At 36.7% G+C, this 21,657-nt stretch overlaps 5 protein-coding genes across 8 annotated transcripts; 4 read left to right on the top strand and 1 right to left on the bottom strand.

The window, feature by feature from the left end:
* Positions 1-3,025: 3,025 nt before the first annotated feature.
* On the bottom strand, positions 3,026-5,910 carry LOC110745349 (GDSL esterase/lipase At2g42990). The gene is made up of 3 exons (XM_021945428.2): positions 5,410-5,910; positions 4,556-5,048; positions 3,026-3,480 (listed from the first exon to the last, which is right to left on the bottom strand). Exons 1-3 carry the CDS (start codon positions 5,773-5,775, stop codon positions 3,287-3,289), a joined length of 1,053 nt encoding a protein of 350 aa, XP_021801120.1. The 5' UTR covers positions 5,776-5,910; the 3' UTR covers positions 3,026-3,286.
* A 2,863-nt stretch (positions 5,911-8,773) lies between these two features.
* LPXB (lipid-A-disaccharide synthase B) lies at positions 8,774-12,319 on the top strand. Of its 3 annotated transcripts, none has more exons than XM_088249927.1 (9): positions 8,774-8,866; positions 9,143-9,437; positions 9,733-9,832; positions 10,000-10,105; positions 10,189-10,412; positions 10,574-10,646; positions 10,970-11,208; positions 11,639-11,865; positions 11,968-12,319. In XM_088249927.1, exons 2-9 carry the CDS (start codon positions 9,202-9,204, stop codon positions 12,167-12,169), a joined length of 1,407 nt encoding a protein of 468 aa, XP_088106053.1. In that variant the 5' UTR covers positions 8,774-8,866; positions 9,143-9,201; the 3' UTR covers positions 12,170-12,319. The 3 variants fall into 3 exon arrangements, with proteins under 3 accessions (XP_088106053.1, XP_088106055.1, XP_088106054.1); XM_088249929.1 differs by having other exon boundaries at positions 8,781-8,866; positions 9,181-9,437; XM_088249928.1 differs by lacking the exon at positions 8,774-8,866 and adding an exon at positions 8,873-9,010.
* A 469-nt stretch (positions 12,320-12,788) lies between these two features.
* Positions 12,789-13,483, top strand: RALFL17 (RALF-like 17). Its single transcript, XM_021945436.2, has one exon. The coding sequence runs from the start codon at positions 12,956-12,958 to the stop codon at positions 13,283-13,285; it is 330 nt and encodes a 109-aa protein (XP_021801128.1). The 5' UTR covers positions 12,789-12,955; the 3' UTR covers positions 13,286-13,483.
* Positions 13,484-15,231: 1,748 nt separating this feature from the next.
* LOC110745355 (mitochondrial pyruvate carrier 3) lies at positions 15,232-17,056 on the top strand. The gene is made up of 5 exons (XM_021945435.2): positions 15,232-15,561; positions 16,117-16,215; positions 16,505-16,557; positions 16,699-16,772; positions 16,866-17,056. The coding sequence occupies exons 1-5, from the start codon at positions 15,507-15,509 to the stop codon at positions 16,912-16,914; spliced, it is 330 nt and encodes a 109-aa protein (XP_021801127.1). The 5' UTR covers positions 15,232-15,506; the 3' UTR covers positions 16,915-17,056.
* A 50-nt stretch (positions 17,057-17,106) lies between these two features.
* LOC110745353 (mitochondrial pyruvate carrier 4-like) lies at positions 17,107-21,063 on the top strand. 2 transcript variants are annotated; one of them, XM_021945433.2, is made up of 6 exons: positions 17,107-17,240; positions 19,448-19,554; positions 20,043-20,141; positions 20,373-20,425; positions 20,566-20,639; positions 20,729-21,063. In XM_021945433.2, exons 2-6 carry the CDS (start codon positions 19,500-19,502, stop codon positions 20,775-20,777), a joined length of 330 nt encoding a protein of 109 aa, XP_021801125.1. In that variant the 5' UTR covers positions 17,107-17,240; positions 19,448-19,499; the 3' UTR covers positions 20,778-21,063. The 2 variants fall into 2 exon arrangements, with proteins under 2 accessions (XP_021801125.1, XP_021801126.1); XM_021945434.2 differs by lacking the exon at positions 17,107-17,240 and adding an exon at positions 18,931-19,148.
* Positions 21,064-21,657: the final 594 nt, after the last annotated feature.

The raw sequence follows: 21,657 nt of genomic DNA, 5'->3' as shown, positions 1-21,657 counted from the left end.
TGTCAAACTAATTTATTCAACCAGGCAGAAGGCCCTGGCTGCACCGTACAAATTAAAGTACATGTATAGAGAAATTAAACAACTCTCTCATTTGCTTATATTTTCGGACCCGTTAAAGATCACATTATCTTAAAAATTATATAGTTAACAATGTAGAGCCATTTGAGAAAGATAATATTGACATAATTTTGACCATAAGCATGATATTTATTTTTCCAATGTTGGAAGAGATTCGAGTTCGACTTCTCCCCACACCACGCCCCGACCTCCCCCCGGCCTCCGGTTAATGGAGAAAAGAGAAAAGAAAAGGAAACTAAACTCATGAGCCAGTTGCACAGGAGGACCAACATTGTTGTACCAATAAATGTGGTAAGGATTAACATTTTTATTCCCGTGTATATATATGAATTTTGTATAAACTATCAATTATTTATGTAAGGAAAAACGTTGGAAAAATACACACCTACCTGTACGAACGAAATTAACTATGCAAAGGCACGAAGTCCACATTTAGTGGCAAATTATTGAAACTCATAAACCAAAAATCACTGCATTGGCGTTCGAATCTTTCATATATAATGTTGATTGGATAGTTTCACATGCACGAAAGATCATATTAGATATGGCCCTCGACTTTTAATTCAGATTAGATTTGAGAGCAAATAAGACTGCATTGGCCTTCACATCACAACTACTACACCGAAAAATGCAGCCAAATGTGGAAAGTGAGGCAGAAGAGAGCTGTGTGAGTTAATGTAAACAGATCATGTGTGTGGGTGCGAATGCAAACCGCCCACGAAAATGATCAGTTCCTTTCAAACTTGACTTGGGTTTTTAAAGCTCTTCCAACAGAATTGGAGGTGCTAAGCTTTGTGATTAAATACCTGCCTCATTTTCATGTCTTTGGAAAATTAGCTGTGTTGTCCCCTAAAGCCTCAACTTCTAGTTCCACTATTATCTATCTAGTTTAGTTTATACTGCTCATCAAGATTATTCTTTTGTTGATCACAAAAGAAAAGGAAAAGAAACGAAAGCGATATTCGATTTCAATTTATCTTTTATGTAGCTTTCATACTCCAACAAATATGGCAGCTTACTTTTATGACATTGGTTTGGGGACTAATGCCCCACAAATTTATAGTTTAAGAAAAAAAATTCAAACTAACCCCTAATGTATTTGTTGACCCCAAAATCTTTTCGGTTAACTAGGACAATTATTTTGAATGGAATAATCAAGGGCCGAGCATATTTGAAAACAAAGTCGTCCTTCTTTGGTGTTAGTGCTATGCGTTGTGTGCCAACTGTAACGGCTGTGAGAGCGAAGAGAGTGATATGATGGTGCGTGCCTTGGATTTGACTTCGTCAAACGATTTGGGCTGAGTTAAGACCGATTTTGAAACCGTTGGGTCCTTAGCCTTCAAGGCTAATTGTGTGCGTCGTGTTGGGTGCTTGAGACTGCCATGCTAGGCTGCTAAATGATATCTCAAGTCCTCTTTGAATCAAAATGAAACAAAGAAAATGAGAGAGAGATGGATCGGGTGGTGCTTAAACGAAAACTCTGATGAATAGAGCTATTTGTTGATATGTTAAATTGATGATTACAATGATAGTGCTCAATAACTTTGAACAAGCTTCATAGTTCTTGGTGATATGCAACGTTGAATCCTAGGAAAGCAATAAAATTTATCTTAGGAATACATTGAACAGCTTGATTTTTGTTGAGATATTGGGTGTTCAAAAATGAAAATTGTTCAATTATTTATATGCAAAAGTTGCCGCCTCGAGTATTTTGAAAAAATCTGGGATCCCTGTACCCTTCCCCATTTTCCCCCGAAATCTCCCCTCGTTAGGGCCGGGGACCCAACATTATGGGGATTTTTGCCATCCTTAGCCTTCAGGAGGCGTCGAGACTTGCGGCCACCCCCCAAACCTTTTGTGTGAGCCGCCCTTTTACCGTCACATCGTGCCTCAATCACTGATCCCAAGGTACTTTTACTGATTATTCATTCACTCCGAGTTCCAAGGGTTCCAATCTTTGAGTAGCTCAAGTTCCAAAAAATAGCTCGACGTCCCATCATTCCTTTTGCTCTATTGTGTGGCACTCTTCTCAAGGAAGTGCACGTGAAATCCTTGCCTCAGTCGGTGCTCATGCTTTTTACTCGGTTGAGACCTTCTAGGCCGAGGAACAAATTTTGAGCTTTGAGTTTCGTCAAGTCTCTGTCATGTCTGACGGTTTGGGTTAGGTCTTAGAATTGGGCCGTCTCCTTAATGCTTGGGCCGAAGTTTCGGTGCATGAGTTTTGGGTCGAGTGGATCTTCGGTCAATTTTAACTTTGGGCCTGAGTTTAGACCTAGGCCGAGTTCGTTGTTTTCACGGTCATGGGCCTCCTGGGTCTGACCCTCGTCTTTTTACTTTGGGCTTGGATACTTTAGCTTCTAGGCCCAAAATCTTGGCTCAATGGGCCCTTTCCATGTCATTTCCCCTTGTGGGGCCAAGAGGGAAATTGTTTAGGTATAAACAGTACTAAAACTCCAAGTGATCAACCTTTTACATGGATCCTAGCTAGACAAAAATGAACAAGCTCCCTCTTAAATAAAACCACAAAAAACGTAAAACAGTGGCTTGTGGTTGTGGTACTGTTGGGGATTTCAGGACCTTAACCTCCAATTCCCACATGATGAAACAAAAGTTGCAGTAGGGTACATAAATAAAGAAGGAATACGTAGAGGTTCATTACACATGGCCATGGTAAGCCAAATTTTTGGATCGTTATCTCTACTTCTGTTCTTAATAAGGAATCCCGAATACATCCAAGCTCACTACCTTTCCCCACTCTATCTTGAGCTCCCCTTCTATGCATTTTCCATTAGTTGCTTTCGTTGGCTCCAACCCTGAAGGAAGTTGAGGTTCCACCCCAAAACCAATTGGCTATGGGGGAAGTAGCCCAACTCCTTATAAACCCAGACCAGGTCCCTTAACTTTTCAATGTGGGACAAATACTCTCAACATGCTATTAGCCATTACATTGTTGACTTGGAATCTATATCATGAGAAATATCAGATCATACATTAAGATTTCAAACCCAATTTAATACAAATTCAGATCATCAATCGATCTGTGAGGAACAAATAGTTGAGGAGAAATAATAATCATGATGTTTACATATGTAGATGATCTAACATAGACTGCAAAACAACCAATAGAACCCCACACACTACTTTTTTTTTTTTATACTGCCAATGAAGAAAGCATTTTTCTTCAGAGAGACGGAGAATATATAAAAAATCACTCGAAGGTTTCTCGAAGAATGCCAGTCACAGAGGCTGCAAGAATCTTATTTGTTTTGTCTGTAGGATGGAAGGCATCCCAGAATACGTACTTATTTGCATCTTTGCATGTATATGGGTTATTCTCATTGCAGAGGTAGCTCATTTCGAATGTCCCAGTAGCACAGCATGCCACCTCAGCAACCTCAAATCCTGTCAACCAATCACACACAAAAAAAAAAAAAAAAAAAAATCATAATTAAACCAATTTTAGGCCCTTTTTAAAAAAATAAAAAAATAAATTTCAAGAGCCATTTGTGTGTTCTCTATCTTCTAACAGAAAGAAAACAGAGACTAAATGATGCTCAAAATCAAAGTAAATCATAATTAAGAAAGGTAAGAGCTACCAAATTGCTTGGTTGTTCATAGCTATCAGTGATTGATTAGCTTCAGTTAATTCTAGAAAAACTCAAGGTGCTAAAATGGCACAATGATTCTGGTAGCTGCAACAAAAACAGAAGTCAAGTGTGTGCCAAACCAGACTTGGTTAATTGCTTGCATGCTTATATTAAACTCCCATTAAAGTTTCCCACCAACTTTTTCAACCACTTTCTTGTCCACTTCATCCATATGATTTTTCCCCAACAGGCCCCTAATTAACTAGCCAGTAGGTGTACCCTTTATGTAATTAATCATAGTGACTGCTAAATCTGGTTAATCTTGTATAAGTTTTCCTTCTGTCAGTCAAATGGGCAAAGGTCTATGATCCCCCCGGTTTTTCAAACTCCTATTATATAGTTTTACCTCTGATATCACTAAATGACTTCCATGAAATGGGAATAGCACTATTTTGCTATTCCCGGCCAATAATGCTATGACACGCGTGATAACACTTCCACGTGGCATAGCATTATTGGCTGGGATAGCAAAACAATGCTATCCCCGTTGCAACCAAGTTTTCCTCATTCATAAGACACTCAACAGAATGAGAACACATCTACTACTAGTCAAAGTTGAATATTTTCTGCTGTTAGGTGTCAGAGTCTGATATAATTATGTGTGTCATGTATGTAACCATAATTTTCAAACCAAAGATCTGATTTTTCCCCAGAGAGAAAGTGTACAAGACTACCAATGACCGTGCTCTGATTGGAACTTTGCCAAAATAGAAAAGATGCTGTCATGGCATAATGATGTATATATTTTGTCAAGATATGGCTATTGCATCAGTGCAGTTCTATAAGCATGTATCTAAAGATTAATAGTTGACAGCTAAGTATTAACTTACCATATGAGGAAGGCCTTTTAATGATTTGATAGAACAGCTGATATATTTTGTCTGTAAACAGAATTCTAAGGCCTGGAAGCTCTTGATTCAGCTTTGCCACCATATTGCTCAACTTCCCATTAAATTCCACAGCCACATTGTTATGTTCCTGCACACAATCATGATTAGCCATGAAATTTCTGGCTCTCTCTAATGGCAGACACCCCATTGGAGGAAGCCCAGTTAGAGATATTTTTCTGACCCCAAGACTGTAGATTTCCCTGATGAAATTTTCAGAAAGTCCAATAAGGAAATCCTCAAACTGTTGGACTGTGAATTCCATTTGCCGGGTGGGTATTGTGTAGTAGTTTTCCAGGAAGTCATTTGTTCCTAAGCTTATCAAATATAAAGCCTCTGTCAAAATTTTCTTTGCCTTGGCCTTGCCAAGATAGGCTCTCAATTTGTTCTGGTACTCCTTATAGTACTCCACTTCTTTCCACAGAGGTATCACATTCTGCATTGTACACCAAGTTAGTTTTTATGAGAATTTTTTTTTAACCAAATATTCAAATTTGAAGCATTGATCAGGCGAATTGTCCAAATTGATAGTCTAGTAACATAACATTCTTGATACATAACGCGAACAATATTAACTAAAATTTAGACAAGCAAAGTATGAAAATACATGGGGCATTGTATTTGCATGCATGCATGATTCATACTGTAATAAGATGATGATTAAAGCAAGATAAGGCAAACCCTTATTGTGAATGATGAGACAAATCCAAATTCCGAGACAAAGGGCTTTCAAATTATAGCAGATAAATGCAACATAAAGAAAGAGGCTGATATCTTTTGATGTGTAGGAGACTTACTAGTACATTAGAAGTTGCAGTGTCATAGCCAGTTCCAGCAGAAGCAAAGCAAACACCAGTGGCAAAATCTGATATCCCATATTTGGGGTCCAAGTAGGCAGGAACAAATGGTTTGAGCCCAAAAGCCTCAGAGATGAAATCTGGAGGAACTCGACCATTCGAGAACCTTCCTGTGGGCTGGCCACCAGCAAAGTCACGCCCATATGGCTTGAAATTACTCTTCAGAAGTGTAGAGATCCTGTTGTTGTTTCCTGAGTCCACAGATGAGTCTCCAAACACAATAATAGCTGGAACTTTAGCCTCATACTTTGCTACTTGCAGTAGGATTTGAGTGAACAAGAGCCATGGAGTGTATAAGTATGCCATTTACTCTTAGCTACTTTGTGTCAGTGGCTACTGGCAAAGGCTGGAGATATTTGAGATGAGATTGTGATATAAAATAATATGAGAGGAGCTGAGAAATTTGTGGAACTTGTGGAGAAGAGTGTTTGGTGGGTGAGAACATGTAATGGTGATTTGTACTCTAGGAATAGGAGCCTACTGGCTAGAATGCAGGTAGGCATAGTTATGTCCAATGACTTTTGCAGTAATGTGACAGAAAATTCAGAAAAAGACTTGTGTGATACAGGGATTTCACTGGTTTTTTATTCCGGTCATTCACGATATGCCAAGTGTGATAACTTTTTCGCTTGGCATTGTGTTTCTCCGAAAAATTAACAATGCTTTCCTAAAGAGATTAGGAACCAAGGAAATAAACATGAGAGGAAGCAAACACACCTACAGGCTACAAGTAAAAGCAAGCTGCAATGCCATGAGTTTGCAGGCCAATTCAATTATGTCAGTTGTTGTGTTTGGTAACCTGGTTTAAAATTCAGTTCTAGTTATAGGAGCAGCACCAAGACATTGCATAGGTCCTAATCTCATTTGTTTAAACTTCACAACTCTAGATATATATATATGACAAATTAAGAACAAAACAGATATAGCAAATGATAATGAATGGGGTTTTAATCCAAAAAATTGTTGTTGAACTCTGCGTTTTGTATTAATCAAAGGTCAATAAACCCAAGTTTGTGGTCCTGATGTTAGGAAGGTGATTATAAATTCCCAACTAGTTTTGAGTTTACATTATTGGTGGGATCGTTCATCAAAATTCACTTTTTGAGTAAGCGGGACAGAGGGTAGTTCTAGCATTTAAGGGAGACAGAGACAGTGACAGGCCCTAGTTAAATTGTTCTGAACCCAAAAGAAAGCTGGCTTTTCTGTATGAGGCTCATTTATAGACCTTTTCTGTGCTCTGAATTGGCTACTACAAGTTACAAGGACTCTTTAAATTATAAACCAGATTTCTTTGCTTTTTTAAGTTCATTTTGCAGATGAGTGATTCGATCGTACCAACTCATATGCACCAGATTTCATCATATAATTATGAAGTTAAATGAATTTGGGTAAGAATAGTACTAGAATGGGTGACCTTGGGGGAGTCCTCGTATTAGTTCTTAGGGCATCTCCTATGCTAAAGGGGCTAAACCCAAATTTTCACCCTTTATAATACAACTATTCATGTATTGCCCGCACTCAAACAGTTTTTTCCTCAAACCCTCACACTCAAATTTTGACCCCTCATCTTTATTAAATTATTAAAAAATGGTTTAACTGTATTTATTTTGTGTAGTTAATTTTTCTTGAGTTAATTTTTATTTATTACTTTTTGATTTATTTTTCTGAACATTTTGACCTAAATTTTTTGAAATTCTACAAAACTAATTTTATCTATGTATATATAAAGTAAATGGCAGAGAATGATAAAACATTCAAAATACCAAAAAATACCATTGGTTAATAAAAACATTAAGAATTGAAATGATTAATTAAATGGGGATAATATAGTAAATTCACACTTTTTCATATTAAAATAAATTAAAATAAAAAGAAAAATTAGATAATTGATCATATTTTTATGGAACACAACTACCCATTATCTTTTTTAATTCTAAAATAAAATAAATTTTTTTTTAAAAAAAACTTCTTGCAGGCACAGAAGCGCGTGTGGAGGCTAGTTTCACTTAAACATAAATGGATGGTATAAATGAGTGGGTATTTATAGAATTTTGGAGTTGAATATAATTTAGATAAATTTAAAAAGTTATTTTAACCATTTTATTTAAATTTCAACCATTACATATCCTTTTTAACCATTGAATTGCCCAACTTTGCATCACAACCATTGATCTAATCTAAGTACCGTTGGGTTTTTTTTTTTTTTTTTTAATTATTTAAAAAAGGTCAGATTCAAAAGAGAGCCTTTGATTTCCCTGGGACAAGTGCTGTTGGCTCGCCACGTGGCATGCGAAAAGGCCAAGTGGCCGACATGCTGATGTTGCCAAGGCCAAGTTGGCTTCCAATTTGGTCACCATTGATTTCCGGTTCAGGCAAAACACCAGGCGCTATTTAGCCCAAGTTATAGTCTAGCCCCAACATTCGAGAAAGGATATTGAGGTTCAAACTCGAATTTGACCTTTTTAGCCTCTTCAAACTCGGATTGGAGATGGCCTCAGGGATGAAAAACAACTAAGTATCAATTTCTTCTTTCTTCACTTTATCTTAGTGCCTACAAGCAAGCTATACATCCATCTATGACTCTTCATTTTTTTCAAGCACTTGAGTTCACGTACACATTTGTTTCAAGATACTCCATACATATACATGAATAAATACATAAATCAATATTTAAATCCTATTAAAATCCTGCACTCTAAATGATGAAATTTTTGATTTAATTTTATAATTAATCTTTACACAAAGAGAGAAAAGAGCAAGGCTTTGCAGATCTGTGATTGTGACATCAATTGTGCTTTGTGGTTATGTTTTTTTTTCATGTCTATTCATGTCACACTCATGTTTAGGTGTTTATTTCTTCTTTGAGTCATCTTTGTCGAATCTCATAAATAATTATGTTTTGTAATAAGATAAGGAATTCAAAAAAAATAAGTGGCTTGGCGTGTATTAGTGTCACACATAAAAATATAACTTCATTGTACGATAAAGTTAGATCACGTGATGAGTGTTGTAGACACAACTGTTCGATTAATTTGTTGTAAGTAAGTTTTTCACCTACACATCCCATGCAACGCGAAAATCTGGTGAATCTAAGGCAGTGGAAGAGTAACAATTTGCCATCAATCAAGTTTTGGCTTCCTCACCTGAAACATTGATATTGATTCATCTCCTTCAATTTCTTCCAAATAAAATCTTTTTAGCTGTTATCACCGTTTTGGTCTTAGCCAATTATTGGGCCACTCTGGTTCTGCATCCCTTTTAGCCCATGAAAAAAGAGGCCCTACTGAACATTTCAAGTGGGCTTCGGCGAAACTCAGCCAAAAACTAACCCAAAAATTCCGAAGCAGTTTTCTGAAACCCTCTGCTTTCTTCCACTGCTTGCCTCTGCTCCTCAACTGTAAGTTCTTCCTTGGCAACTTTGCTTGCATTCTCATTTTCTTTTTAATATTTAAATTGCTATGTATTTTCTTGAAGAAAATCAATTATTTTTATTGGGTCCAAATAATGGCTGCCTAATTACAACGCTGAAGCTTAAATTTGGGTACTTATGAGCTTACTAACTTCAATTTTGTACTCATTTTTCTTATCCTGCTGTATAAAGTTTGTTAATTTACTGTGCATTTTGTTTTTCCTGCATTTGGGTAATGATTGTTTCGTTTGTTCATTGCCTAAGATTTTCAACACACTGCTTTTCTTGTGCCCATGAACCAGAATGCCTAAGAGGTATTCAGAATGCGGTTCAGAACAATATGGAAAGTGGGTGGTAGAAATGTTGTGGGCTTCTCTAGGCCACTCCGAAGATATACATCAGTTTCAAGCAGAGATGTAATGGATGTGGCTGTTAAAGATGGGGAGCTGAGGGTCTTCATAGTCGCTGGAGAGGTTTCTGGGGACACCATTGGCTCTCGTCTAATGGCATCTCTAAAGAAGCTCTGTCCAGTTCCTGTCCGTTTTTCTGGTGTTGGAGGGTAAACTTTTAATTTCCCTGCAGTCTTATTGGAATTATAATTCTTTTCAGAAATCCTTTTTTGATGGGGTTATGTTAGCAGCTCCTCTTCTGTTAAATCTCCTTGTCTAATAGTGAGTGTGTTTAATTAATTGTGTTATTTTTTTTTAATAAGGACAGAAAATATTCACATGGATGAGATTTAGGCACTTTGGACAAAACCATGGTTTTCAAAATTTTGTTGTTTGAATGATATTTGATTAAACTTCTTCCTGACGTTGTTGGAGGTCTTTGTTTTCTCGTCATATTATTTTCAGGTCCATGATGTCTAAACAAGGATTAAAATCTCTGTTTCCTATGGAGGATATTGCGGTAATGGGATTATTGGAGTTATTGCCTCATCTGAATAGGCTCAGAGTGAGTGTGAGCTACATAAGACTTTACTTAACAAAGTCTATGATGAATGCAGTTTTAATTTAATTTAATTTTTATCTTTGTAAGCATCTTTGTTACAAGAGAAAAGATTGCTGCATCCTGGCATCTTGTTAGGTCAAGGTTTTAAAACTGGAACATGATTGTGTCAGGTGAAGCTGCAGGAGACAACAGAGGCTGCTCTTCTGTTTCAACCTCATGTTGTTGTAACAGTGGATTCCAAGGGTTTCTCTTTCCGTCTCTTAAAGCAGTTACGGGGTAATATGCGCCACCTTCTTGGAGTTATAATCAGACTTTAGTGATACATATGGTGTTGGAAATTGGCGACATGCTTTTTGCAGCTAGATACAATCAACAGAGATTCAATGTTCCAGTACACTTCCATTATGTAGCCCCATCGTTCTGGGCTTGGAAAGGGGGTGAAGCAAGACTCGGAGGCCTGACTGAATTTGTGGATCATGTCTTGTGTATACTTCCAAATGAAGAAGAAGTTTGCCGATCAAATGGACTAGCTGCAACCTTTGTGGGCCACCCCATTCTGGAGGATGTTTTGGAGTTAAATTTGGTATGATTTGTTTTCATTCTTTTGGGATTTCTCAGATTTTTAGTTTAATGTTCTTTCTTCCAGAAAGCTGTGAATATAACGTAGTATATAACTAAATATGCTGTTCAAATTGATTTCACTTTTAAGTTTAAAGTACTGATACGTAGTATTGTTTTTGGAAGGACACTGCACCTCATGAATGGAAGATAGAAGGAAACTGTGAAGATTTCAGAAAGAGATATTCAATACCTGCAGGTAAAATCTACTATTCTGTTTTAATTTTTTTTTTTATAAAAATATCCTATGTGCTACCTAAGAGTGATTGAGTTATAGTGGTCTAAAAATTGAGGTTGCAAAATGACACTTTCTCCATCAACTGGTGTTTTTTCCTTTTCTTCTCCTTATTATAGGTATTTTTTCAGTAAATTATTTAAGCTCCGTATTGTTATTAGGAATATAATATTTGAATCATTGATCTTCTCTGATATTTCCTCCCCAAGTCCTTATTGAGTCATCTTTCTGCTCGTGCACATTTCTTCCTCTGTTCATACATATAATATGTGTGTTTTATTTTGCAGGAACCACAGTCATTTCCTTGCTTCCTGGAAGCAGATTACAAGAGGTCACCAGAATGCTTTCCATCTTTGCAAACACTATGAGATTATTAAAAGGTTCCTTTCCCGAGTTAGTAACAGTCATCCATGTAGCTCCAAATCAGCATGTGAAGAACTACGTCACTGGAATCACTAACAAGTGGCCTGTGCCTACTGTATTGATTCCAGGAGGATCCCTGCACCAAAAATATGATGCATTCAGTGTAAGTGAAATGAACCTTTCTTGTGGATGATATAAAACTCAGTGGCTAGGATTCTCGCTTTAAATTTAAGTTTCCATGGCATATTTCCCAGAAAGTTTGATCTATCGATTCCTGTTGATGTGAATGAAAAAATCACCTTTCTTGTCACAATATGGGTTCTAATTAAGTCCAACCAATTTCTCCTTTAGCCAAAACATATTAGAAGGCTGGTTTGTATTTGCAAAATTTTTAAATATCTAGAGTTGACAAGTAATCGGGCTGTTAGCAAAGTTCACTGCAATGTATTAATTTTTTGTCACTTTGTTTGATAGCCAACAGGGAAAGAATCTGAGCATATCTAAAGCCAAGTTTTCAGACTCCGTAATTTGGAATGCGTGCTTTATTAATTTGTCTATTCCTGCTCAAACTTGTTACTCATGTTGACCTGCAGGCAAGTAGTGTTGCGTTATGTGCTTCTGGAACAGTTGCTTTGGAGTTGCAGCTTGCACGGCTACCATGCGTAGTTGGTTATCGAGCTCATTTCCTAACTGAGTGGATTATTCGTTATAAATCCAAGATACCTTACATCTCCCTCCCAAATATTCTCATGGATTCAGCTATTATACCTGAAGCTCTCTTTCAAGCATGTACTCCAACAAACCTATTCTCATCGATATTGTAAGTTTTATTTGTTTTCATTCAACCATGATCTCTTTCCTCTGTAGTTTAATTACTGAAAGACGGGGGATTTATAACTCAAGTATATATGATCCACCACAGGAATTTGATACACAACGATGGCCTGCGAGAAAAACAGATCATTGCTGCTGAAAAGGTTATCGGACTTCTATGCGCTCCGGCCAGAAATTTAGGTAACCTGTCACAGCAGCATCAAGGAGGGAGGTTTCCCCATTACACACCAAGTATGATAGCAGCAACCGCAATACTGTACCATGCAAAGCCAGAAGTGCTAATTACTTAATTTAAAAATGTTGTCCAAATGTTTAATATCATCTCACCAGTGATATTAAAATAGAAGGTGGAGAGTTTCGTTTTCACTGTCACTCAGATTATCCTATCCAAATATTCTCCTTGATTTATTTCCCTTATGTTGAAAGTGGTTTTTTTTTTCTGTTGACAAATGCTTTCATCTAAACGGATCCAATATGGGATTGGATTGGCCTGTATCATAATCCATTCCATTAACAAAATTGGACAATAATGAGAAACACATCTCTACTTGACATACTCATGCAAATATATACAACATTTACAACAAACATAACACAATTGATATCGTATTAAGGCAATCAAATTATCACCAATTTGGATGAACAGGGCTCATGTTCGATTAGTTAACGAGTTATGTTATCAGATCGGATCAGATAGCCTATTCCACACACCAAAGAACAGAAAATGAAAGAATCTAACACAAGGCATGGTGGATCTATCTTGTGCCGAGTCTTGTGCTTCATGTACAGGTGTTACATGTAAGCTTAGATCAGTACTGCCTTTGAGGAACCATAATTCACATAACAAGGCTGATATGTAGCGCAGTCTTCCACTTCACATGCTAACTTAAACCTTAAGACTCGCTCAACTCAAACAAACTCCTCAAGGCCACAAATCAAAACCGCATCCTATTTTTAGTAAACAACGCTCTCTTTAAATCCCAATCACACTATCAAACTCCTCAAACCCCAAAATCCCAATTTCTACTCACAGTCCCTCACAAAAAGCTTGACAAACCCTTTTTCATATATCAACCATGGCTGTATCAAGAGTAATGCTTTTACTTTGCCTAGGGACACTTATGGTAAGTGTGGTCTTGATCAAAGTGGCTGAGGCTCATGACCACCATTCTGGTCCCTGTCACGGGGACCCGAACAAAGGCGATCAATGCCGGGGAGATGAAGATGATGTAATCGGAGATGATGATGTAGATGAAACTTACAAGATTGTGAACAAGGTTGCAGTGTCTTTCACTGGTAGACTGGGGGATTTTGAAGAGGCAGGCTCAACACCACAAGAGCCAGATGAGGCACAGCCAGAAGATGCTGAGGAGGACCAAAGTCATCTGATTGTACTGGGACATTGATTAGCAAATGGAGCTAGCTAGCTAGCTACCTGTGCTTACACCAGAGCTGCAGGCTTTTTTATTTTTGCATTTGTTTCATATTCTTTCTTGGTTTCTTGTTTTAGCATTGCGTTTTCTTGTCCCTTTGAGTTGATTTCCTCTTTAGCTTTAATCAAATGTGAGATGGGTTCCATTATCATAAAAAGTTCATTGTAGTCTCTTGTTGGTTTTTTTTTTTTCAAATAAAAATAAATAGAAGTTATTTTTCAACTTATAATAGCTTCAATGCTTGTGATCACAGACTTGGTCTACAGGAGGTGTAAGCTTTTCAGTTATTTATACTAATTCATTTTAGTTGTCACTTTTTTTTAATAGAAATGAGATACGTCTACATTAGCAGATCTCATTTCTATAAGAGATGTGGTCACTAATGTAGTCGGTGGGTATATGTGGTACTAAACAACTAATACTTTCACTGTCTCTCAATCAGTGTGAGATCCATTGTGCTGCCTAGAAATAAACAGGGGGGGAGCAAAATTCTCCTTGAAGCTCTGTAGTCTATAAAAAGGAAAGTAAATTGGAGCCCAAATCACAGGTAAGAAATTCAGTCATTGAAACTTAGGCCTAAAACTTGTATAGGAATCCTACCCCACCGCACCCCTAAAAATTTGGTCTAAAATATACATGTATGTAAGGATGATCAATGACAAATTTAAATTAACTCGGAGAGGAGTTCACATGTAGAAAAACTTGGAAACAAATACAAATTTTATACTCGGTCTAATTAGAAGCACCAAAGTAATTACAACCCTGATCAATCAATTAGCTTAATTAGAGGTAATTAGAATAAAATTAAGATCAATCAATTCCTTCCAAAATATTTCTGGACAAACTTCTTCCTATAAATTCCAGAGAGCTCAGCCTATGCAATTTCACTTCATTATAATTTATTTTAGAGACCCTCTCATTCTCATAGCCTCTTTGATAAAATGGCTGTGTCCAAGGCAAGGACTGTTTTGTCTTTAAGCAGCCTCCTTGTGTGTGCAATATTTTTGGTGAAGAAGTAGAGGGCTTGAGGATTGGCTATGGCGCTCTGCCAAGAGATGACATTCCTGGATGCAGCTTTATGCATCCAGAGAACTGCTACAAAGTGAAGATAAATCCATATCAAAGGGGTTGTGAGCCTGAAGAACGATGCCGGAACAGTCTGAGTTATCGTAAAAATCCTTGATTTTGTTCTTTGGCAGATAAAGATTTTGGTGCTTACCCAGAGAAGTTGAGATGATCTTGGTGTGACAGATTGATCAAAATGATCATACTCACTAAGTGGTGCAATTATTTTATTTTTTGAATTTTTTTTCTTTGCGGATTTGTGTGTTAAGAAAATGAGACACTTTATTCATTCATGATAGGAAGGCTAGAACTATTGAAATAAATCTATGCTTGTCTGAAGGTGAAGTTTTGTACTGAACTAAATAAACCCTTTTTTGGGGTTACATATCACCAATTAATAATGCAGCCTAATATGCTTTGTTTCAAATTTCAATTGTCAATTCTAGAGTATTGAGTGGAAGGTTACATGCAATTTGGTCATGTGGTAGAATTTCTCTTTGTAAACATCAACATCTTGATCCAGCACATCGACACTCAAAAGCCAGACTTCGAATGTGACCCCTCTTCTTTTTTGACAGAAAGAGGAAAAAAGAAAGGAGGTTTTTTAACTACCCTTGTTTTACTTCTTTTGAATACAAGAGACAAGAGTTTCTCACACAAACACTACTAATGTGTAATGGGATTCGAACCTGAGACCAAGTTTAGGTCTAACTGCCTTTTATTTAGCTATTGGCCAAGTAGGAGAAATGCTAGCTGTGGCTTGAATATTCTGTGTTTGGTTTGGTGTACTTGCTTCCTGTTTGTTTTTGCAGCTTTTGGTGCCTGTTAAATTATAAGACTGCTTTGCTTTTGTAGCCAAACTCCAAAAACCAGGGGACCTATCTACAAATGTTGAAAAGACTTTTCCAATAATAGAGAGCCAGGATCTTATCTTATGTTTTCTTTTTCCTTTGTTTAAATATTTTTTTTTGTCGGATTCCTTTATTTAAATATTACAGTCGCTTTGTTTGTAGTCAAAACTCAGAAGTATTGGGAGGAATGATATATAATTATTTTTTTCTCTTCTTCTTCCTCAGTTTTTCTACTTTATCTAACCTAAGAGCTGAGGAAGGGGGCAGAGTTTGGTTTCATGGCAAATTCTAAGCTGCAAGCATTTTGGAACCACCCAGCCGGCCCAAAAACTAGTTTGTTTACTTCTCTAGTTAATTATTTATGTTTCCCTTACTCCACAAGTTTTGAAATATTTGTGTTGATCATTTAGCCATATTGTTGTTCTTGATTTCTCAATGATGAATTGTTGATATCAAAGTTTGAAAGCTTAATCATACCATGCTAATCAGCTAGATAGTGCTTGATTAACATGCATCAAAGTTATTGAGATTCAAGAACATGTTTGAAATTGTTGGTTTCTAACTCAGAAACTACCTTCTCAGAGAAAGAAATCCTCATCAGTTTTTAAACCCAGGTCTCAGATTTGATTCAGATACAAGCTTATGAAAGAAAAATAGAAAGATTTGCATGACTTCAAGGATAATTGATCACTTTTTCCAAAAGATTAAAAATAATTTAGTTACTTTACTGAAATTGTGCACATATCACTTCCTATAGGAATGTGATGACAGCTTTAACTAATGATTTTTTTTTTTTGTGTGCGTGTAAAACTAGATAAAACTAAAACTTTCCCAATTGATCCTAGCAACTTATATATTAAAGGTTTATTATGTGTTTTAATTTTGCAGTCCATTTTTGGGCCCCAACTTTTAAATGGGGTTTAACCATTGCAAATATCCTTGACTCTTCAAAACCACCGGAGGAACTATCCTATCCTCAGCAATCAGGTTGGTTGAGCTGATGAAAACCCTTATTTGTTTGAAGCCCCTGTCTTGTTAATTATGCATACGAGTTTACATTAGGGCCTGTTTGGGAGTGTTTTTAGAGCAAATTTGACGTCGTTTAGCAGACAAAGTTAAAAGTGCAAAAGCGCTTCCAACAAAAGCACTTATGAGCAAAAGTGCTTATTGGAGAAGCACTCCCAAACGGGTCCTAATTAGTATCGCACTATGAATTTCTGGTTGTTAAACTCATTACTGATTGAAAGTTTTGTCATCCCCATTTGATGATCTCCAGTCCTTGCATGCAGTGGACTCATATGGGCCAGATACGGCACAGTAATTACACCAGTAATTGATTCTAAACCTCAAATTATCAATTATAGCAAATAATTTGCAGTTGAAGAAAGTTTCTTATTGGCCAAGAAATTTGCTGTAAAAGTTTGAGACAGATTATTCAGTTCTTAACGCTTGTCCATTTTGACATTGCAGAAGAACTGGAATCTTGCCAGTGTCAATTTTGGGATGTCTCTAACTGCCCTGTTTCAACTGTCACGAAAAATTCAGTAAGTTGTCATTTACATATTCCGTGTATTTTTTTTATTTTTAAAATAATTAATTACAATGGATTTATTATCACCCATTTCCATATTTTTCAGGCATGACTTAACTGCCAAAACCCAAGAAGCTGATGCAGAAGAAGAATGAAGACAATCTCACTTCAATTTATTGTATATTAACTTGGCATGCTGGTGTAGAGTTGCAGTTTGTATTAAACAAAATTAGGGTCAGCAATGTGGTACATGACATGTAGCACAACTTCTCTTTATAAATATCTCTGTTCGGCACCTCTAAACCGCCCGCTTACTAGCCATTTAAAGAGTCTTAATTGGTTGTCAAAATTCTTTTACTATTTTCTTTTTGGTCGAGATTCTTTTACTATTTGACGTCTTAAAAATTGAGCTGATATATAGGACAACGTAATTCTCAGAATATTTGCTTCCTAGAAAGACAAGAGTTCGATCATAATCTGAGTAAGTCATCCCAATTCTCAATCTGGGTTTCTTCAATTATGGATTTTTCTTTCATAATTTCATGATTGGGGCTTTGATTGGTTTTAGAAATTTTTGTAATATTATTTATGGTTAAGGTTACACGCAATTTGGTCATGTGGTAGAATTTCTCTTTGTAAACATCAACATCTTGATCCGGCACATCAACATTGTGCACTTAAATGCCATCAAAAGAGGCTTAGGCTTAGTTTGGGGTTGCTTAACTTTTAAAAGAAGCAGCTTATTTTTTAAGTTTTGAATGAAAAAGTGTTTGGTAAATCAAGATAAGGCTGCTTTTTTTCAAAATTGCTGTGACTCACAGCAGATTTCAGAAGCAGCTCAAGAGTGACTCACAGCAGATTTCAGAAGCAGCTCAAGAGGTGCTTCTCAAAACTGCTGCGGATGGAAGCATGCGGAGCAATTAATGAAACATTCAAAATACCTATAATACCCCCATTCATTTTAGCAAATGACATATGTTATCCTCACTTTCTATTCTACGTTAAGGTACTGCAACTCGATTCTTCTTCTTTTCTCTGGCAACTCGACTTCTGTCCGCAACTCGATTCATCTTCTTCCCCTCCGACCAAAAAAAAAACCCAGCCCCTAGCTCTCCACTCCAGCCACAAAAATTCAAACCACATCTTAAAAAAAACTCAACCCCAGCCCCCCAGTCTGTGATATCCACTCCAACCACAAAAGATCCAAACCCCAAATATATCTTCAAACATCTGTATGCTAATTGTGGAGGACCAAAATCAATAGCAACACAAGCATCTACCCTCCTTCATCAATGATTTTCACAAAAAATAGATTCTTGAACCCATCAACAATTCGTTGACCTTCTCTTGGAAACCAAAATCAAGGGAAAGTTGAAACTCAAATCAAAACCACAGGAAAACAAAATTTTCATTTGGATTTGATTTCCTTCTTGTTGTTTTCTTTGATGACAACACAGTTTTTATTTGGGTTTGGGTTGAGTTTTTGGTTCTTAAAATTCTTGATCCGGGTTTTTTCTCTTGGTGTTTTGGGGCAATGGAGAGAGAGAGATACAGGTGGGTACCGTGGGATGGGGTTTTTTTAGGATTGGGGAATCAGTGGGGTAAAACCAATTATTGCATATTTGATTCCTTATCAATCAATGATAGGATTGCAGAGATCTGGAAGAAAAAAAAAGTGGGGGGGGGGGGGGGGGGTGGCGGGCTGTGAAGGAAGAAGAAAGGAGAGAGGAGAGAAGAGGGAGAGGAAAAAAAAATTGGGGCCCGTGAAGGAAGAAGAAAAGAGAAAGGAGAGAGGGAGAGAGAAAAAAAAAAGAAAGAAGAGGAAATGGGGCCTGAGAAGGAAGAAGAAAGGAAGAAACAAAAAGGAGAAAAATTATACATTTTTTATTTCTTATGGTAATTTTAGGTTTTGAAAAAAAATTCATCATGCCCTTTATTGTCATTATACACTCTTACAGCACTTCTATAAAAAAGTTTACCAAACACTATGACACTGCTTTTTATACTCACAGCACTTTTAAAAATCTAGATTACCAAACACTTTGCTGCTTCACTTCACAGCTGTTTATTTTCACAGCACAGCAGAAGCAGTTTTTTTTAAAAGCACAGCAATACCAAACTAAGCCTTAATACGTGACGGTTTGTAACTCTAGTGATAGAGAGCGTTTAGCCCACACTCAAAAGCCAGAGTTTGAATATGTCCCCTCTCCTTTGTAGATAGAAAGAGGAAAAATAAAAAAAGGAGGCTTTTTAATTACCTTTTTTTCTCTTCTGAATACAAGTGATTTTCTCACACACTACCGAGTATCATGGGGTTTGATGGCTTTAACGACCTTTATTTAGCTATTGGCCAAGTAGGAGAAATGCTAGCTGTGGCTTGATATTCTGTGTATGGTGTAGTTGCTTCCTGTCTGTTTTTGCAGCTTTTTGTGCTAGTTAATTATAAGCTGGCTTTTCTTTTGTAGCCAAACTCCAAAAACCAAGCGATCTACAAATGTTGAAAAGAATTTTCCAATAATAGAGAGCCAGGAACTTATCTTATGTTTTCTTTTCCTTAGTTTAAATAATTTTTTTTTTGTCGGATTCCTTTATTTCGCTTTCTTTGGATGCCAAAAACTCATAAGTATTGGGAGGAATGATATATAAATATCAACAAATATAATCTTTTTTTGTCTTCTTCTTCCTCAGTTTTGCTACTTTATCCAACCTAGGAGCTGAGAAGGGGGAAGAATTCGATATCATGGCAAATTCTAAGCTGCAAGCAATTTGGAACCACCCAGCAGGCCCAAAAACTAGTTTGTTCACTTCTCTACTTAATTAATTCTGTTTCCCTTACTCTACATGTTTTGAAATGTTCGTGTTGATCATTTAGCCATATTGTTGTTCTTCATTTCTCAATGATGAATTGCTGATATCAAAGTTTGAAAGCTTAAATCATATCCGAGTTTAGTTCATTTTTTAGTAAATACCATGCTAATCAGCTAGATGGTGCTTAATTACCATGCATGATGCATCAAAATTATTGAGATTCAAGAACATGATTGAGATTGTTGGTTTCTAAGTCAGAAACTAGTTTATCAGAGAAAGAAAACCCTCATCAGTTTTTAAACCCAGGCCTCAGATTTGATTTAGGTACAAGCTTAGGCCTCAGATTTTTGTGGGTAAAACCAGAACTTTCCTAATGTATCATAGGATATATGAACACTTATTGTGATAAGAAATTGTAAAAGAACATCAGAGCCACTCATATGTTAAAGGTTTATTATGTGTTTTAATTTTGCAGTTCATTTTTGGGCCCCAACTTTCAAATGGGGTCTAACCATTGCAAATATTCTTGACTCCTCAAAACCACCCGAGGACTTATCCTATGCTCAGCAATCAGGTTGGTTGAACTGCTGAATCGCTTATTTCTTTGAGGCCTATGTCTTGTCATTTCTACAGACGAGTTTACATTAGGGTCCGTTTGCGAGTGTTTTTAGAATGGCTAAATGCGCATTCAAATAACTAACAGCACTCCCAAACGGGTCCTAACTAGTTCAGTAGCACTATTACTTTCTGGTTGTTAACTCGTTACTGATAGAAACTTTTGTCATCCCCATTTGATGATCTCCAGTCCTTGCATGCAGTGGACTTATATGGGCAAGATACAGCACATTAATTAAACCAGTAATTGATTCTAAACCTCAAATTATCAATTAGAGCCAACAATTTGCAGTTGAAGAAGTTTCTTTTTGTCCAAGAAATTTGTTGTATAAGTTTGAGATAGATTCTTCAGTTATTATAGCTTGTCCATTTTGAGATTGCAGAAGAACTGGAATCTTGTCAGTGTCAATCTTGGGATGTCTCTAACTGCCCTGTTTCAACTGTCACGTAAAATTCAGTGAGTTGCTATATACATATTCTGCGTCCTTGTTTTCAAAAACAATTAATTACAATGGATTGATTGGCACCCATTTCCATATTTTCCAGGCATGACTCATCTGTCAAAAACCAGCAAGCTGCTGCAGAAGAAGAATAAAGACAATTTCACTTCAACTTATTGTATATTAACTTGGCATGCTGGTTTCTAGCTAGACAGACTCTTGTTCTAGTCATGTAAAATTATTATTACTTAGAGTAAAGCATAATCTTTCTCATGGATTATTGTTGGATTATGTTTGAACCTCACAGTTCAATTGAGGCCGATGAAAAATTTAACCTCATCGATCGCTTCTTTCTCCCAGACCTACTTTTATGACTGGAATGCTACATGTAGAGTTTTAGTTTGTATTAAGCAAAACAAAGTGATACATTGGGGTCTGCAATGTGGTACATGTAGCAGATAATAATTATAGGAATATATCTGATAATTTTTCTGCTTGAAATTAAAGCTGTAGCTTCATGATGAAAAATGAACAACTTTTAACCTTCTCCCCTCCTCCCCCCTCCTTTTTTTGTGATTTTAGCTGCCATGGCTATCCTTTTCCTGATTGGCTTCAATGAAAATATTGTGGATGAAATTGGAAGACCAGAAACTTATCTAGTGTTGAAGCGGGATGATCCGGGCTTATTTTGGCTTGCCAAGTCCTCCCTTGAGACGTGTATTACTTTCTAGGCCTGGAAATATCAACATATGGAGTTCTACCTGAAGGCTACAATTAAAGCAAAAAGAGTCTGCTCTATTTTTTCTCTACTGTATTGTGCTTCATGTAATGCATGCTTGGTTGTACATTTGATTGTAACGTGTTTAAGCAGATGTATGCATATGATTGTTCCACAGGGTAAATGGTGGAAAACTCCCCTGGACTATTCGGCTTGTCGAAATATCCACCCTGAAAAAAAAATTCAGCCAATTTAGCCTTCGTATTAAATTTAATCGCCAATTTCACCCTTGCCGTTAGGTTTTCCCCAATTCCATC

Source organism: Prunus avium, chromosome 3, assembly GCF_965620075.1.
Source record: "Prunus avium chromosome 3, drPruAviu1.hap1.1, whole genome shotgun sequence".
In the NCBI taxonomy this organism is placed as follows: Eukaryota; Viridiplantae; Streptophyta; class Magnoliopsida; order Rosales; family Rosaceae; genus Prunus; species Prunus avium.
Note: the sequence above shows the minus strand (reverse complement) of the source record. Positions and strands in the feature narration are given on the sequence as shown.

Coding starts and splice junctions, on each gene's coding strand:
- LOC110745355 (XM_021945435.2), top strand. CDS start 15,507: ATGGCAAATTCTAAGCTGCAAGCATTTTGGAACCACCCAGCCGGCCCA. Junction 15,562..16,116: donor CCCAGCCGGCCCAAAAACTA/GTTTGTTTACTT, acceptor TTAATTTTGCAG/TCCATTTTTGGGCCCCAACT. Junction 16,216..16,504: donor ATCCTATCCTCAGCAATCAG/GTTGGTTGAGCT, acceptor GATGATCTCCAG/TCCTTGCATGCAGTGGACTC.
- LOC110745353 (XM_021945433.2), top strand. CDS start 19,500: ATGGCAAATTCTAAGCTGCAAGCAATTTGGAACCACCCAGCAGGCCCA. Junction 20,142..20,372: donor ATCCTATGCTCAGCAATCAG/GTTGGTTGAACT, acceptor GATGATCTCCAG/TCCTTGCATGCAGTGGACTT. Junction 20,640..20,728: donor CAACTGTCACGTAAAATTCA/GTGAGTTGCTAT, acceptor CATATTTTCCAG/GCATGACTCATCTGTCAAAA.
- LPXB (XM_088249927.1), top strand. CDS start 9,202: ATGCGGTTCAGAACAATATGGAAAGTGGGTGGTAGAAATGTTGTGGGC. Junction 9,833..9,999: donor CTCATCTGAATAGGCTCAGA/GTGAGTGTGAGC, acceptor TGATTGTGTCAG/GTGAAGCTGCAGGAGACAAC. Junction 10,413..10,573: donor ATGTTTTGGAGTTAAATTTG/GTATGATTTGTT, acceptor TGTTTTTGGAAG/GACACTGCACCTCATGAATG.
- LOC110745349 (XM_021945428.2), bottom strand. CDS start 5,775: ATGGCATACTTATACACTCCATGGCTCTTGTTCACTCAAATCCTACTG. Junction 5,049..5,409: donor CTGCAACTTCTAATGTACTA/GTAAGTCTCCTA, acceptor TGTACAATGCAG/AATGTGATACCTCTGTGGAA. Junction 3,481..4,555: donor TAAAAGGCCTTCCTCATATG/GTAAGTTAATAC, acceptor ATTGGTTGACAG/GATTTGAGGTTGCTGAGGTG.
- RALFL17 (XM_021945436.2), top strand. CDS start 12,956: ATGGCTGTATCAAGAGTAATGCTTTTACTTTGCCTAGGGACACTTATG.